A 17220-nucleotide genomic window follows, 5' to 3' on the forward strand; every position below is an offset into this window, starting at 1 on the left:
TGTATATGCGTGTTATATCCCAAAAAAAGATTGATTGCAATGCCATTGTAAATCACACCTGGCCAACTTGATAATTCTACAAACAAAAACACGTTATTTTGACACCCTCTGAAATAAAACTATTGAAATTTGATTTATAATTGTACCACATACTGTAAACCCCAACCTTTGTATCATCATTCGCTATTTGACATGTACAGAATAAAATGATGTTAAGGGTCTTGGTGTCCTCTCCTTCTTCCACTCCCCCCCACAGACACACACACTGACACACACACAATGCTAACAAACAAACACACACAGACACACACACTGACACATACGCTGACACACACAGACACACACACAATGCTAACAAACAAACACACACACACACACACTGACAATAACTAAGAGTAAAAGTGAAATGTACTGTATATTCACAAACGTATACAGTAATGTTAGTTAGATGACCATCTATGAAACATACAGTAATGTTAGTTAGATGTCCATCTATGAAACATACAGTAATGTTAGTTAGATGTCCATCTATGAAACATACAGTAATGTTAGTTCATTAGGTTAGTATCTATGAAACAAATGTTTCACACAGTAGTCGTCTGATGTCTTTTTGTGCCTGATTGATCTCCCAGATTTGCCCACGCTGGGCTGGGATCACGAGGGGTGTGTGTGTGTGTGTGTGTGTGTGTGTGTGTGTGTGGTAGAGGCTCATAGAGGAAAGGCCTAGTCATGCGCTGGGGAGCTATTTAAACCAGGAGAGGGCAGTGAGCCGTCCCTAGGGGGCTACAGGACTGGAGAGAGAGGAACAACATGCACAGTCAAAGGTAAGAGAGACACAACATCCACTTCCACTTTTGTTTTATTATTATTTATTAACGATGTATTAATTGATCTATTGATCCAAGTTACTCTCATTGTGACAGCAGGGCAATAAATGATGTACGTCTGACAAATAATTACAAGTGCCAAGAAAAGTAAAGTGTATTGGAAAATGAATACGTTTTGTTAAGATTAAATAACAAGAGATCAGGGGAGGCTGGCGGAGGTAGAAATCGGAGGACGGGCTCATTGTAATGCATGGAATGGAATGAGGAATGGTATCAAACGTGTTTTTGATACCGTTTCCCCTCAGATTTCTACCTCCACCAGAAGTGTGAAACCGTTGTTGTTTTATTTCATTTTTCCTCGAAATTCTGGTGAGAGGATTCAATCCCTTGATACGCATCATCTGGTCTTGGGGGGGGGGGGGGGGGGGGGGAGTCCTGTATGAAATGACAGCAAATCATCAGGTGTAAAGAGAACAGAACCACTGATGAACAACGAAAAGAAAAGAACAGAAACTGTCTTAACAGAAACAGTCCTTCTGTAGTCCTTGCTGAGGGCCAAGGGTCAGTAGAACTTAATTTCTCCTGACAGCCCCACCTGTAAAGCAGCCAGATAGTAATAATTGCCAAATCAAAGTCAATCTTCTGTGTGTGAAAGAACCAAATTCGTTAAATGAGGACCTTTGCTGGCCTAGGAGAGGAGTGGGCCTGGATTGTCAAGAGATAAAGTAATTGTGTAGCGACGAAGCTTTGGGGAAACTCACCTGAGAGAAAGATTTATTGTTTTCATATCGTTCTGCCTCTGTCTTTTATTCATTTATGTATTTATTTGACGTTGTGGTGACAGGTTTAAATCCCTTGGGATGCGTCATCTCTGGTTTTTGGCAGGGAACTTCCTGTATGAAAATGACAGCATTTCAAATTAAATTAGGTGGAAAGAGAACAAAACAACAGGTAAAAAAAGAAATGAAAAGGAAAGACACAAACTGATAATACCACTATTATAATCACCACTACTATGATCTGTACTTCTTTTATCAAGGGGAGGTGGAGATAGGTCATGTCCTCTTGATTGGTTGATCAGGTCAGATGGTAACTTACGGTGATTCAATGAAGGCAGTATTTAGAGGTTATCAAAATCAATCAAAAACTACCTGAAGAGGCAAGAGTGAGAAGGTGAAGATCGGGGTCACACACGCCCCAACATTTATGAACAACCACATCCCCCGTATCCTTTACAAATGAATACTGAATCTACTTTTAGAATCCTATATTTTGGCCTTCAAATCCTTATGAACTAAAACTATGAACTGAAACTAACTAAAAACGTCCTGTTTGGATGTATGTCAGCATGTGGCGTTTGGGTCTGCTGTTGGTGACCCTGTGCGCCCCCCTGACCCTGGCCCAGTTTCCCCGGGAATGTGTGACCCCCGCGGGGCTCCGGAGTGGCCAGTGCTGCCCCTCTCCCTCGGGGCTGGCGGGTGACGAGTGCGGCTCCGCTACAGGGCGTGGTCAGTGTGTGGCGATAGCAGCCGACCAACGGCGCCACGGGCCCCAGTACCCGCACGACGGCCGGGACGACCGGGAGCGCTGGCCGCTGAGGTTCTTTAACCGGACGTGCCGGTGTAACGGGAACTTCTCGGGTTACAGCTGCGGACGGTGCCGGCACGGTCTCACCGGGCCCGACTGTGACCAGAGGATCTCTGTGGGTAAGACACAAGCAGGGGAGGCTGGCGGAGGTAGAAATCGGAGGACGATTACTCATTGTAATGCATAGGGAGGGAGGGGAGAGGGGTGGGAGGGGAGAGGGGAGAGGGATAGGAAGGGAGTTAGAGGGAAGGGGAGAGATATGGTAAAGCACAAAGGCAGAGATGGGGGGGAAAAGAGAGAGAGAGGGAGGGACAGGAAGAGGAAAAGACAGGAATAGAGGGGGTGGAAAGAGAGATACAGGGAAAGAGAGAGAGGAGTTAAAGGAGAGCTTAAACATCAACCTTTTTCATACACTAAAAAAATTAACACCAGTTCACCTTTACCGAGATCTTACATCTTACGACGACTGTGATCAGAGGATCTCTGTGGAAAAGAGACAAGCAGGGGAGGCTGATGGAGGTAGAAATCGGAGGACGGGCCTCATTGTAATGCATGGAATGGAATGAGGAATGGTATGAAACAAAAGTTGGATTCTGTTCCTCACGCCAGTCCATGCATTACAATGAGCCCGTCCTCTGATATCTACCTCCACCAGCCTCCACTGATATACAAATACTTATATATGGTCTGCTCTTACTTATACATTATCTATTGACTCATCTAGATCATTTCCATCCAGAAATAAGGACTGTTGGATGAGATAGTACTTCCATCTACAATACTATATTGCTACCAGCTAATATGTTCTACCTTTCCTCCCTCCCTCCCTCCCACCCACCTCCCCTCTACCTCTCTCCGGATCTAACCCTTCACCTCCCATCATCCCCCTCCCTTAACCTTCTTCCCCTCCCTCCCTGCCTCCTTGCCTACCCCCCCTCCCTTCCCCCCTCATCTCCAGTCAGGAGGAATGTGATGCAGATGAGCTCTGTGGAGAAGCAGGCGTTTGTGAGTGCACTGGACCAGGCTAAGAGGACCGTCCACCCTGACCTGGTCATCTGCACGCGCCAGTAGGTTCAGAACGACAATGCAGCCATAGAACTACATGACCCAACACTGCAGCCATAGAACTACATTACCCAACACTGCAGCCATAGAACAAGATTACCCAACACTGCAGCCACAGAACTACATCACCCAACACTGCAGCCATACTGCAGAACTACATTACCCACCCAGGTTGATACAATACAATATGTTCAAACATACTTTATGTTAGGTAATTAGTTTTAGGGCTAATCGCCAACATAACAAATACAAAACAGAAGCACAACTTCTTGCCACCTCAATTCCCAATACACCACCCCACACCCCAAACTCAACTCTGTGTACAACAATACTTTGACACCAGTGGAGGCTGGTGGAGGTAGAAATCGGAGGACCTTACCACTGTGCTTTTTCTCCCCTATGGGGAGTTTTTTTCCTTGTACTTGCTTTTTGGGGGTCAAATCATACTGTTTGTGTTGTATTTATTGTTTATATTGTTTTTGTTTTGAAGCATGTTGCGACATTCGTCTATAGAAATAAATGTGAAATGTGTGAAAATTTTAACACGCCAGTTACCAGGAAGTATTTGGGCCGGATGGTGACACCCCCCAGTTTGAGAACATCACTGTCTACAACTACTTTGTCTGGAGTCACTACTACTCTGTCAGCAAGACCTTCCTGGGGGCGGGGCAAGCCAGCTTCGGGGGCGTGGACTTCTCCCACGAGGGCCCAGGATTCGTCACCTGGCACCGCTTCCACCTACTGCAGCTGGAGAGAGACATGCAGGTGAGGGGGTAGAGGGTGGGGGGGTGGGAGGGATGGTAAAGCAGAAAGGGCAAAGGCTGAGAAATGGGGGGGAAAGAGAGAGAGGGAGGGACAGGAAGAGGAAAAGACAGGGATAGAGGGGTGGAGGGAGAGAGAGAGAGAGAAAGAGAGAGAGAGCACAATCAGAGAAAGTCAAACTTAAAACAAACATGTTTTCATACACATAAAAAGTTAACACCTCTTTGCAGAGATTACACCTTCATCCTCTGACCCCCCCCCCTCACAGGACATGCTCGGAGACGCCAGCTTTGCCCTGCCCTACTGGAACTTCGCCATCGGCGGCAGCGAGTGTGACATCTGCACTGACGACCTGCTCGGGGCGCGGAGCAGCTTCGACATGGACTCCCTCAGCCCCAACTCTGTCTTTGCCCGGTGGAGGGTCATCTGTGAGAGCGTGGACGACTATGACACGATGGGAACCATCTGTAACAGTGAGGACGACGCCTTATCAATACTCAGACACCAGGGGGAGGCTGGCGGAGGTAGAAATCGGAGGACGGGCTCATTGTAATGCTTGGAATGGAATGAGGAAGGGTATATGTTTTATACCATTCCTTATTCCATTCCATCCATTACAATGAGGCCGTCCTCGAGTTTCTCCGCTTCCTCGTCTTGAGGCCGACGTCTTCACTCCTCTATCCCAGTGGACATTGTGCAAGTTTAATTCCTACATTCCTCATCCAGTTCTTAATAAAGGGGAGGCTGGCGGAGGTAGAAATCGACCATCTGTAACACTGAGGATGACGTCTTGTCAGTACTCATTGAATCATTATCATCTGGTGCCCATTTGGAGAAGCCGAATTCCCCTCTCAGGTGTTCATCTCCTAATCTAGAGATGGGTCATGTGGATGGAGGCTGTGCAGATTATTCTGCTGTTCATTTACTCCGAACCCTCCTTACCCAATTTGACCTTGTACAAGTTTGGTTCCTTCATTCCTTATTCAATTCTTCATCAATACCTGTATATCCCTCTCTCTCTCCATCAGCCGCCCCTGCTTTTAAGTCATAGGGACATACAGGTAGAAGTGTTTTTCTTTTTCAGTTATTAACCAACAGAACAGGAAGTAAATGGAGGTCAGGCTGGGGGAGGTATAAATCAGAGGACGGGCTCATCGTAATGCAGGAATGGTACCAAACATGTTTGTTTGATATTTGATACCATTCCTTATTCCATTCTATTCATCACAATGAGCCCGTCCTACGGTCTCCCTCCTCCAGCCTCCTGACCAAGCATGTGAGCAGTCTGTGTGTGAGTGTGTGCATGCGCCTGTGTGTGTGTGTTTAGTCTTGAGTTCTGTCCAAGCATGTGAGCAGTGAAAGTGTGTGTGTGTGTGTTCAGGCTGAGTTCTGTTCATGCATGTGAGCAGTGAAAGTGTGTGTGTGTGTTCAGTCTGAGTTCTGTCCAAGCATGTGAGCAGTAAAAGTATGTGTGTGTGTGTGTGTGTGTGTGTGTGTGTGTGTGTTCAGTCTGAGTTCTGTCCAAGCATGTGAGCAGTGAAAGTGTGAGGGCTCTGCAGAGCTCTAATCCTCTTACATGACTTGGATGGTATTTTCTCCTGGTACAAGTGAAAGGACCTAATATGGGCATATGGGTTAGGGTGAAAGCACCATATAAGGGCATATGTGTGTGTGTGTGTGAACATATATTAATGTTTTCATGATTGTGCCAAACAACTTTTGGTAACTTACATAAAGCACTTTGAAATGAATGCATGCATACGTGTGTGTGTGTGTATCACATAGATGAATGACTGTGTTACTACAGTCTACCCACTGACCCTGTAGTGAGAGTTTGACCTTCGACCTGCAGGTTCAGAGAGCAGTCCAATCAGGAGGAACCCAGCTGGTAACGTAGCTCGGCCCATGGTGCAGACACTTCCCCAGCCTCAGGACGTAGTGGACTGTCTGGAACTCAACACCTTCGATACACCACCCTACTACTCCACCTCCTCCGAGAGCTTTAGGAACACCATAGAGGGTGATTACACACACACACACACACACACACACACACACACACACACACACACACACACACACACACACACACACACACACACACACACACACACACACACACACACACACATCGGGTATTTCAGATGGCGGTCACATGTGTTGGCAATTCAGAGGTTGCAGGTGCGACACTTGTGTGAGCAACTTGCCTGCGTTTGCAAGACTGTTTGCAGCAACTTGATGTCGGTCACACAGACACAGACACAGACACAGACACAGACACAGACACAGACACAGACACCCACCCACACACTACATCACCACTGAGAGCTTCCAAGATGTCACACACCATCTTAAAACAATGTTCTATGTCAAGTGTTCAACAAAATAATAAGTTTGCTATGTACCTACACACGAAATAATGGAAACACAATGATAGGTGAGTAATGGGACAGTGAAGCATTTTTTGTTCTCTACTCCAAAAGTTTAGATTTTAAATCGAACAATTACTGTGAGGTTGAAGTAGAAGAGATTCTCAGCTTTTATTTGATGGTATTTGTGTACATATTGGTTTCGGCATTTAGAAATGACAACACTTATAAATAGCCCCCCCTATTTCAGTTTGATTTCAGATCCAAACTTTTGGAGTGCAGAGCCAAAATCCATTACTTACACAGGGCACTGTATGTTTTTTTTAATGCATTACTTGCATTATTTATTCATTAATTCATTAATGTATTCATACTGTATATTCATAATTCATGTATTCATTAATGTATTCATACTGTATATTCATTAATGTATTTATTCATGTCTCCCTCCCAGGCTACAGTGCTCCCCAGGGTGGATACGACCCGGTGGTCCGCAGCCTTCACAACCTGGCCCACCTGTTCCTGAATGGGACCGGGGGCCAGACACACCTGTCCCCCAACGACCCCATCTTCGTGCTTCTGCACACCTTCACCGACGCCATCTTTGACGAGTGGCTCAGGAGGCATGCCCCAGGTAGAGTATTAGAACACACCTCGCACCAGACACAGGTAGGGTATTAGAACACACCTCGCACCAGACACAGGTAGGGTATTAGAACACACCTTGCACCAGACACAGGTAGGGTATTAGAACACACCTCGCACCAGACACAGGTAGGGTATTAGAACACACCTTGCACCAGACACAGGTAGGGTATTAGAACACACCTTGCACCAGACACAGGTAGAGTATTAGAACACACCTCACACCAGACACAGGTAGGGTATTAGAACACACCTCACACCAGACACAGGTAGGGTATTAGAACACACCTCACACCAGACACAGGTAGAGTATTAGAACACACCTCACACCAGAGACGCCCAGCTAGGCTACACTATTAGAACTTGGTTGTGCGTTTGATTCCTGCTGGTACCTTGAATACTAAAGAATGGTATCAAACACGTGTTTGATCTCATTCCGTTCCATGCATTACAACAAGTCCATCCTCCGATTTCTACCTCCACCAGCCTCCCCCTGCGGCACACTTTTTAAACCATGTCTTTTATTCTAACTGTTTGTCTTTCAGCTGTCTTTTTTTTTGTTGCAAATACACAAACAAAACAAAAAGAGAGAAAGAAGGAGCTCCTCTAACCAATCAGAGCCTGTTCTTGCCCCCAGGTGAGGCAGTGTACCCAGAGGAGAATGCTCCCATTGGTCACAATCGGCAGTTCAACATGGTGCCCTTCTGGCCTCCCATCACTAATGCTGAGATGTTCGTCAGCGCTCCAGAGAACCTGGGTTACACCTACGAAGTCCAGTGGCCCAGTGAGTGAACGCACACACACAAACAAACAAGCATACACACACTCTCTCTCTCTCTCTCTCTGACCTTTGGCAGTATTGTAGCTCAGTCAGTGAATGGCGTGCCTACTGCTTATCGATAAGGACGAGGGGTCATACTTCACCATGTAACAGACATACACACACACACATTCACTCACACACACACACACACACACACACACACACACACACACACACACACACACACACACACTCTCTCTCTCTGTCTATGACCTACTTCACCACCTAACAGTTGCTCTGCTCGCATCGGTCCACAGCTCGCGTCTACACCCTGTCTGAGATCATCACCATAGCGATTGTGGCGGCGGTGCTGGTGGTGGCGGTGGTGTGCGGCGTGGCGGCCTGTGCTGTCCGCGCCCGCTCCTTCCGCTCCATCGAGGGGCTGGAGCCGCTGCTGGGCGAGACGTTCCGCTGCTACACCGAAGACGACCGGCGGACGGACAAGAGCCAGTCCGTTGTGTAGCCCTAGCCCTAACCCTAACCCTAGAGGAGAGGCTGATGGAGGTAGAGATCGGAGGACGGGCTCATTGTAATGCATGGGAATGGAATGAGGAATGGTATCAAACACGTGCGTTACAATGAACGTCCACCAGCCTCCACTGCAGCACGCCTATTAGGCCCTAACCTTATGTTTCATTGTCTTTTGTATTCCTTGTTCTTCTAATAAAGTTGTACTGGTTTGAAACCCAGTGTCTGTGTGGCTGTGTTGGTGTGCTTATTTCCTAGGCCTAGTTCTTAATCAATTAATAACACTTTGCCTATAGGCTATTTTATGTTCAGTACAATGTTCAAAACTGAGAGTGAGTGAGTGAGTGAGTGAGTGAGTGAGTGAGTGAGTGAGTGAGTGAGTGAGTGAGTGAGTGAGTGAATGCATACATGTGTGTGCAATATGCAATGTATTCACTATGATGTCATGTGTACAGAGTTGTGTGTATATTGCTGTGTTTACTGTCGACTATTGGCCCCAAAGGAAACGATCAAGTTGATCAAGCTGCTTCTCTTGGGAGGATATTAGCTCGATGACGTTGTGTTGGCACCATCTTGCGGTCATCCACCAGCATTACATCTACTGATAAAGACCCGAAACAAGCAGCTTGGCGAGAAACAGTGTATTTGTGCCCTCCTGTGGTGGACAATGATATCACAAAACTGATCAAGCCCAAATGTTGCTTGTATCATGAGGTTGCATTGTTTAGTTCAGGTCAGTGTGCTGCCAGTGAAATGCTTCAGTTACAAAAGGTCAAGTCCGCCTTTTAGAGAGCCATTTGGGGATGAGAAGTGTCCCAAGATGACGGGGAAACCTAAAGCCTTCATCATCGATGCCTGCAGATGGAGTACATTACCATGTGTGTTTACTGCTGTATCTAAAATCTTAACTGCTATTCTCCTCTTCACTCTATTTCACTCATTAATGACATCAAAGAACACCAAAGTTGATGACTCAGCGAGAATAGTAGTGAACGGCGGGGTACAGCAGCTTGCCCTAAGCGGGTATCGAACTCACAACCTTCCGCTTACAAAACGGCCGCGCGAGCTACAACACCACGAAAGTTACCTCCCTTGGCGGAGCTGCTAACGGGCCTTCCACAGGGTCGTTACAGTATGAAACATCTGTTGTACCACAGTTCAAAAACACCCCCCACCCTTTCTACTTTCTTTATGTAATCTAATATTCTACCACTACTACTCTTCTATCTGTATTACACCACCATACACACTTGCATCAATACACAATGAAAAATACAGTCAATCCTCTAGTCAATCCAAACTGTCATGTTTTTACTGCAACAATAACATGATTTAAAAATGTATTATTATTATCACATTATTAATTATTCTGGAATCAATGGGTCTGCGAACTATCAAAACTTGCGGATCAAACAAGCAGCAAGACGTCCTCGCCATAAAGGAATCAAGTTGTAAAGACAAACAAATGTGATGGATCTGCTGCATCATGCAAATCCTTCATTAGATTTTCACCTAGGTTTTGCAATCAAATTATATTTTGTCAGATTTCGGGTTATGGCTGGGCCATAACATAGCTGCTTATCTAGCAAGGTGGCTTAATCTAGTTTTGACGGCATATTTGTTGCTATAGTTACGACACTCTAGCCGGCTTTAGTTTTGGCTGCCCGCCCGGTGAGCTAGCATGCTAAAAGAACGTTTCATTATGTTTCCAGCACTTTATCAGATAAAACAATTCCGTTTTCTTGCATAGTAAGCAGTTAGACAATCAGTAATACCTCTTTTGTTGTGCTTCAAATTTGAAAGATGCGAGTGTCCACTTCTCAATGACACACAACATAACATGCAATGTTGTGACACCTGACAGGAAGTTATCACGCGACAAGCATGTTGATAAATTAGTTCCACTAGAAGTGTCCATTAAATACGTTTAAACCACACATGGGCAAACTACGGCCCGCGAAGTACGAACCCTCCCTCACCGTTAAACTATGTTTTAAATGCCAGGACATATTGTAAGGAATACAATATCAGTCGCCACTTTTCAAGCACGCATGCTAAATACGCTAGCAACCTATGTCCTCAGGAAAGGGCAAGTTAATCTACAACACTTGTCACGAATTTGCAAGCTCGACGGAACGTTTTACATGACAGTCCGCCGTTCAAGAATCCACTACCGAGGCAAGTTGTCCTAGCTCACAAAATTGCCAAGCATGGCAAATCTTTCTCTGAAGGTGAGTTTTTGAAGGAGTGTATGGTAGAGACTGCTAGCATAATTTTCCCAGAGAGCAAAAACCATTTCGAAAGCTTGAGCAATAAAGCGGAGGGTTTCACATATTTGTCTATTGCGCTGGATGAGAGTACTGATGTAAAGGACACCGCTCAACTATTAATCCTTGTCAGAGGAATAAATGACAACTTTGAAATAACAGAGGAATTTCTTGCAATGGAGTCAATGGGGGGATCGGACCTTTACGACTGGTGTCTGCGTGCTTAGAAAGACTTAATCTACCATGGAGTAAACTGGCCAACGTGACAACAGAGGGACCCCCAAACCTAACCGGGAAGAACCTCGGCCTACTGAAAAGAATAGCCGACAAGGTGAAAAAGGTTGACCCAAATGTGGAGGTAATATTCTTGCTCTGTATCATTCATCAAGAACACCTGTGCAAGTTTGTGCAGTGTGTTGAAACTCGGACATGTTGTCACGGGAGTAGTGAGGATTGTGAACTCTATTAGGGCATGGGGACTTTATGTGGCCAGTTCATTAAACTGCTCGAGGATAGTGGTGCAGAGCACACAGAGTTACTATATCACACACACATGTGCGCTGGCTAAACTTGGGGAAAGTTTTTCGGCGAGTGTGGGACATGGGAGGAGAAATTGAAACATTTTTCGACCCAGTGGGGAAAGAGGACGACTCCCCTGAGCTAAAGGACGAGGATTGGCTGTGCGACTTTGCTTTCGGAGCGGATTTCCTGGGGCGTCTGAACGACCATTGTGTGAAGCTACAGGGGAAGGATGTTGTTACACTTCGTTTGTGGACGAACCGTATTCCAACGTGAAAGCACTTGGCTTTCAAAGCCAAGATGTAAATAGTGAAAGGCAAATTAGTGAAAAGTCGTTGGCTCATTTTCCTACACTGGCAAAGCAGGAAGTGGCGGCCCGCCATGCGGAATTCTCAGGCCGCTTCTCTGACGCAAGATTGAGGATGAACCGGAGCTTGTTTCATACCACCTGTCTCGCGACTGTGAGAAAGTACTAAATGATTGCGCAATTGGAACTAATTGACCTACAATACGACTCCATTCTGATGGACAAGTAGAACACAGTCGCACTGGACGGAAGTTTTACGCCTCACTGAGTGAAACAAAGTTACCACACATGCGCCCAGAGGATGCTGGTGTTAATCGGTTTGTGCAAACAAACATTCTCTGTGAAAGAACTACAACAAATCCCGTCACAGGGTTAATGGACCATCATCGGTCCTCTATACTACGCATCTCGACATCAAGAATGACACCAGACTTTGATGCTCTTGCTAGGAGGGTCAAGGGACACATTCAGTGCTGTCACGGTAAGATTCAACTACAATAGTGGTGTGAAAATTCAAAAAAGCGTGTGTTAAATGTTACTGCAAAAGTTTGTGATATACAATACAGTAATAAATACAATGAATCATATGCACGACCACAATAGATTATTGACAATTAAATTCCTCAGTAACATGTAAACCAACCAACCTTTTAAATTCATCCAAGGAAACAAGATCCTGGAGTTTCAAACTAGTCTGGAACGAATTCCAAGACCACGGAGCTGAGTTTTACTGCGTAAGTAATGGGACAGTGAAGCTTTTTTTCTCTTCTTCTTTTGGCTCTGTGCTCCAAAAGTTTGGATTTTAAATCAAACAATTGAGGTTATAATACAGATTGTAGAGCTTTTATTTGACTAGCTGCCGTGAGTACATAATTTAGACTGGCAGTTGCATCAGCGTGATTACTGTATATTCTGCACCTGTGGTTTAGACTAGAGCACACTAATGTTTCACCTTGAACTCAGTTGCAATGCACCTTACTTCCACTAGGGGTCATTCAAGTTGCAAATGAGTTCTGTTATACCATCAGTACGTTTACTGTTAAATGTCAGGAGTAGGTTTAGGGAGAGAGAGAGCTATTTTATTGAGGAATATACAACACTTTCAGTACACATTCGTTATCATGATATGTATTTATGGACTCCATTCACGCAACATAATTTTCTTTTGTGAACAGGGGTCAAAAAGTAAATTTGCATCTCTGTGTGTGGTCACAATAACAAACATGATGTTGGACGTTTTCTGTTTATGAGGCCCCAACGCTCCACTTAATGATGGCCTTGAAGGTGTCCTTCCGTTACAACAGGAATGCTGTTTTTAAAGTGTAGTTTTATTTATACCAGTTTGGTGATGATGTAAAAAAACAACGTTCTTATCACACGTACAGAGTCATCACAAGTCCTGCTGCCACCAACTATAGTTAGATTAATGGAATGAAATGGAAACACTGCATGAGATATCTACTATCAGTGCATGAGATATCTACTATCAGTGCATGAGATATCTACCATCAGTGCATGAGATATCTACTATCAGTGCATGCTATTGTGATGAATCTAAACATCAGAAAGGTGTTTCGAAGTACAATGAAGTCACACAGAAACAGTGTATTCAGGGATACAAAGTATTCAGGGATAGGATGGATTGGAGATACAGCTATTTTATTGAGGAACATAAAACACTTTCAGGACACATTCATTATCATTCTATGGATTTAACTTTCATAGCATGACTTTCATAGCAATGTTTTCTTTGTGTCAAGTTTTGCAATGATGATATGTTTGCCATATTTCTTGAAATACCAGACCCAAATGTCTTAAACAAATTGCATAATATATGCACTAACGTTTCCCCTCTTTATTTTCAGCTTTTGAAATTTGTGGTTAACCACATTTGAAGTAGGAAGGGAGTAGAAAGCAATGAAATTAAATCTAAGTGTGTCCTCAATCCAATCCACAAATACAAATATTTAAAAATAATGAAAAAACGGAATAATGAATAAATCTGTCTGTAACCAGGTCACCTCTGTTTTCCCTGGTCGTCAGTAGGCCTATACCTGCTCTCTCTCTCTCTCTCTCTCTCTCTCTCTCTCAACCCCTCCCCCCCCTCGGAGGGACAGATGGGGATGAGCGGGGGTTGGGTAGGTCACTTTAATTCTATTTACATGTGACTGCGAAGTGACACACTTTGAATGGTGTCGTGACGACGAGGTCAGTCCGTGGCATTGGCGTGGCCGCGGCCGTCAGCAGCCGCGGGAGCACTCGAACGGAATGGAATGTCGAAGCAGCGTCAGTGTTGCTTGTTCAGAATGCGTGTGGGACATTAGTTAGAGTAGACAAACAGTATGTGCGAATTCGTATGTTGATTCAATAACAATTCGTTATTCTTATTTCATATATTATTAGGAATAATGGGTGGGAAAATGTTTCAGGAACATGGTCAGTTTAACCCGTAGTGTAGAGGTGCACAATGATGAAGTATTAAGAAACCAGCTTGTTCGTTTCTATTTATCGAATAAAACAATGCATATACATAGTATACTTGTTAGACTGTTATCCTCTTATGTTTTGTCTCGTGGTCTTTGAATTGTTTTTATTCATATTCCTGTAAAGCGCATTGTGTTGCATCCGTGTATGCAATGTGATCTATAAATAACGTTGGATTCCATTAGATTTGATTTGCATAGCACAACATCCACGAAAACGTGGATTGCAGGCAGCCCATATAATTAGGGTTAGGGCATACGAATTGGGACAATGCAGTTTTTAGCGAACAGTTTCAGCACCACGGCCAGCTCCTTGCTGGTTTCTCCGAAGGCGCATTGACGCGCACAATAATATATAACCTATATAGCATATAACAAGTCAAGTTCAATCTCGTTCATTTGTCATTACATTGAATAAAAGCATACAAGGCAACGAAATGCCCGAGACAGAGCAGCTCTACAACATCAACCAACATCAACAATAGAATGAACAAGGATAATAGATCAATCCTAAAGTCATCTAGTCATTCCCATTAGCCCGAATTAATACTACTAATGTGTAATTAATACTATTAATACGCTACGCGTTGTACTCTACTGTGCTGTATGCAAGTGTAGAACAATCTTAAATCATACATTGCGGATATAGGCTATTGTAGGAATTTTAACGCATTGGTGTGGATTGTGACCGAGCTTCCCACATTCATTGGCGTACTGTTAAATCATTCAAAAGGAAGCTGATGTCATATTCATGGGCATGCAGAAAGCGAAAATATGCAAACATCAACTTATCATGATGTATAGGCGTAGTGGTGCTATGTAGCCTATTCTTCGGCTCTTTTGTCTGCAACATTTTGAACTCATTGAACTCACTGTCACTGGCGCTCATCGGACAGAGGGCCCCGTTATGTGACAGAAATAATTACCAGTTGGCGGTAGGTGCACGTGGCCTTCAATAAAATCGGTAGCGCGCGTGCGCGCGGTCGAATCGGGACATCACACTGTTTGTCCTTCAGCCCGAGGAGTAACAGCGGTCCAACTTTACGCGCGGGAGAAGAGGAACCGGGAAAGCTTTTCTCAAACAGAGGACACGGTTATGTTTCCCTTCTCATTAAATGGAATCCGGGGAGGTCCTGTTTTTTTGTTTTTGACACTTTTTGCCCCGTTTATCGCGTAACGGAAGAGTGGGCTATGTACAACGCGACTCCCTTGGCAAAGACCGACCCGGCGCACCGACAGGAGTTATTGGGCGCTCGAACAGTAACCGGATGCGCGCTCACCTTGCTCATCCTGTGGACGTTATTGGGGAACTTCACGGTATGCGCGGCCGTTATTCGTTACCGGCACCTGCGGACGAAAGTGACCAACATTTTTATCGTGTCTCTCGCGCTGTCAGACCTGCTGGTCGCGGTACTCGTGATGCCGTGGAAGGCGGTCGCGGAGGTGACCGGGTTTTGGCCGTTCGGCGCGTTCTGTGACACCTGGGTGGCCTGCGACATCATGTGTTCAACGGCCTCCATTCTGAACTTGTGCATCATCAGCCTGGACCGTTACTGGGCCATCTCGAGCCCTTTCCGGTACATGAGGAAGATGAACAACAAGGTAGCATATGTTATGATAGGTGTGACTTGGACGGTGTCCGTCGTCATCTCCTTCGTCCCCGTGCAGCTACATTGGCACCGGGCAGAAATTGACGACCTAACCGGGGAGCTCGCCGGTTACAACATCACACATCCCGGTGGGGACACGGCAGTTGGTATAAACTGCAACTCGAGCCTGAACCGGACATACGCCATCTCCTCCTCACTTATCAGCTTCTACATCCCTGTGGCTATCATGGTCGTCACCTATACGCGCATCTACCGGATAGCCCAGGTGCATATACGGAGGATCTCCTCCCAGGAGCGCGCAGTCGAGCACGCGCAGAGCTGCCGCTCCGACGCGCACGCACTTGCACCTCACCGGTTTCCAAAATCCCACGAGCAACACCACAACCCCCATCATCATCATCATTATCAGCAAAATAATCATCATTATAATAATCATCATCTTCATCATTATAACTCCCAACGAGCGCTCAGGACCTCCATAAGGAAAGAGACCAAAGTTCTCAAAACTCTCTCCGTCATCATGGGCGCATTCATCTGTTGCTGGTTCCCGTTCTTCGTGCTGAACTGCGCCGTGCCGTTCTGTCCGGGGCCAGAGTCTCCCGACACCGGCAAGGGCCCCCTCTGCGTCAGCGAGAAGACCTTCGACGTGTTCGTGTGGATCGGTTGGAGTAACTCCTCCCTGAACCCGATCATCTACGCCTTCAACGCGGACTTCAGAGACGCCTTTCTGCGGCTGCTGGGCTGCCGTCGGGGGGAGCGGTGGAGCGTGATGAGCACCGCCGTGGAGACCATGGTGGCGAGCAACGAGGCCGGGTCCCACACACAGGACAGATCGCTAAGCACGGACATGGGCGTTGTTTACGTTAGTGGTGTCGCTACGAACACGGTTAGGGTAAGCGAGGACGATGGGGACACGGTGATTCGGACTTTACCGTTATTTCATCGTAGAGACACGATCACGGATAACGTCTGTGACAACGAGGACTGCAAAACTGACGGAGACCTAGGCCTAAAGTGCGTCGACACACATCCCCTGACAATAATTAATTAATTAATCAATCAAAAAGTGCCACACTTTACCATTGTTGTCTGTATTGTTTTTGCATAATGATGAGAAGTGTGAAAGATGAAATGAAATTAAACCCTCCATATCGAACCATGTCGGAAAAAAAACAAAACTATTAACGTGTATCTAATCTCACAAAAAGTCATGAAAATAGATTCAAGCGGGGGCCTCGCCATGGCTATTAGGTTAATGCACCAGTCTGGGCCAGGCATGCGTTATTAAACTACAGGAGAGCGTTTAAACTATAAGAGTTATACGATTTTCTTTGAGCTGCGCGCGACCATCGGATGTTTACTGTAGCTGCTGTAAGCCGCTGTTGTGGTCACAAACATCATTACGTCATCTCTTCACTGGAGGCCTAACCTCTAGGCTTATTTATTACGAGGGGAAAATGGGACTCGCTATTTCTCAGAATGTGCGGG

At 45.5% G+C, this 17220-nt stretch overlaps 2 protein-coding genes across 2 annotated transcripts; both read left to right on the top strand.

Moving 5' to 3' along the window:
- Positions 1-2175: 2175 nt before the first annotated feature.
- tyrp1b (tyrosinase-related protein 1b) lies at positions 2176-8541 on the top strand (the record flags this gene model as incomplete). Its single annotated transcript, XM_083692678.1, has 8 exons — positions 2176-2533; positions 3373-3481; positions 4031-4244; positions 4510-4714; positions 6094-6261; positions 7065-7244; positions 7893-8039; positions 8336-8541. The coding sequence occupies 8 exons, from the start codon at positions 2176-2178 to the stop codon at positions 8539-8541; spliced, it is 1587 nt and encodes a 528-aa protein (XP_083548804.1).
- Positions 8542-15362: 6821 nt separating this feature from the next.
- LOC310820992 (D(1B) dopamine receptor-like) lies at positions 15363-16783 on the top strand (the record flags this gene model as incomplete). The annotated part of the gene is made up of 2 exons (XM_083692837.1): positions 15363-16086; positions 16204-16783. Exons 1-2 carry the CDS (start codon positions 15542-15544, stop codon positions 16781-16783), a joined length of 1125 nt encoding a protein of 374 aa, XP_083548963.1. The 5' UTR covers positions 15363-15541.
- Positions 16784-17220: the final 437 nt, after the last annotated feature.

Source organism: Argentina silus (genome assembly GCF_951799395.1).
Source record: "Argentina silus genome assembly, chromosome: 21".
In the NCBI taxonomy this organism is placed as follows: Eukaryota; Metazoa; Chordata; class Actinopteri; order Argentiniformes; family Argentinidae; genus Argentina; species Argentina silus.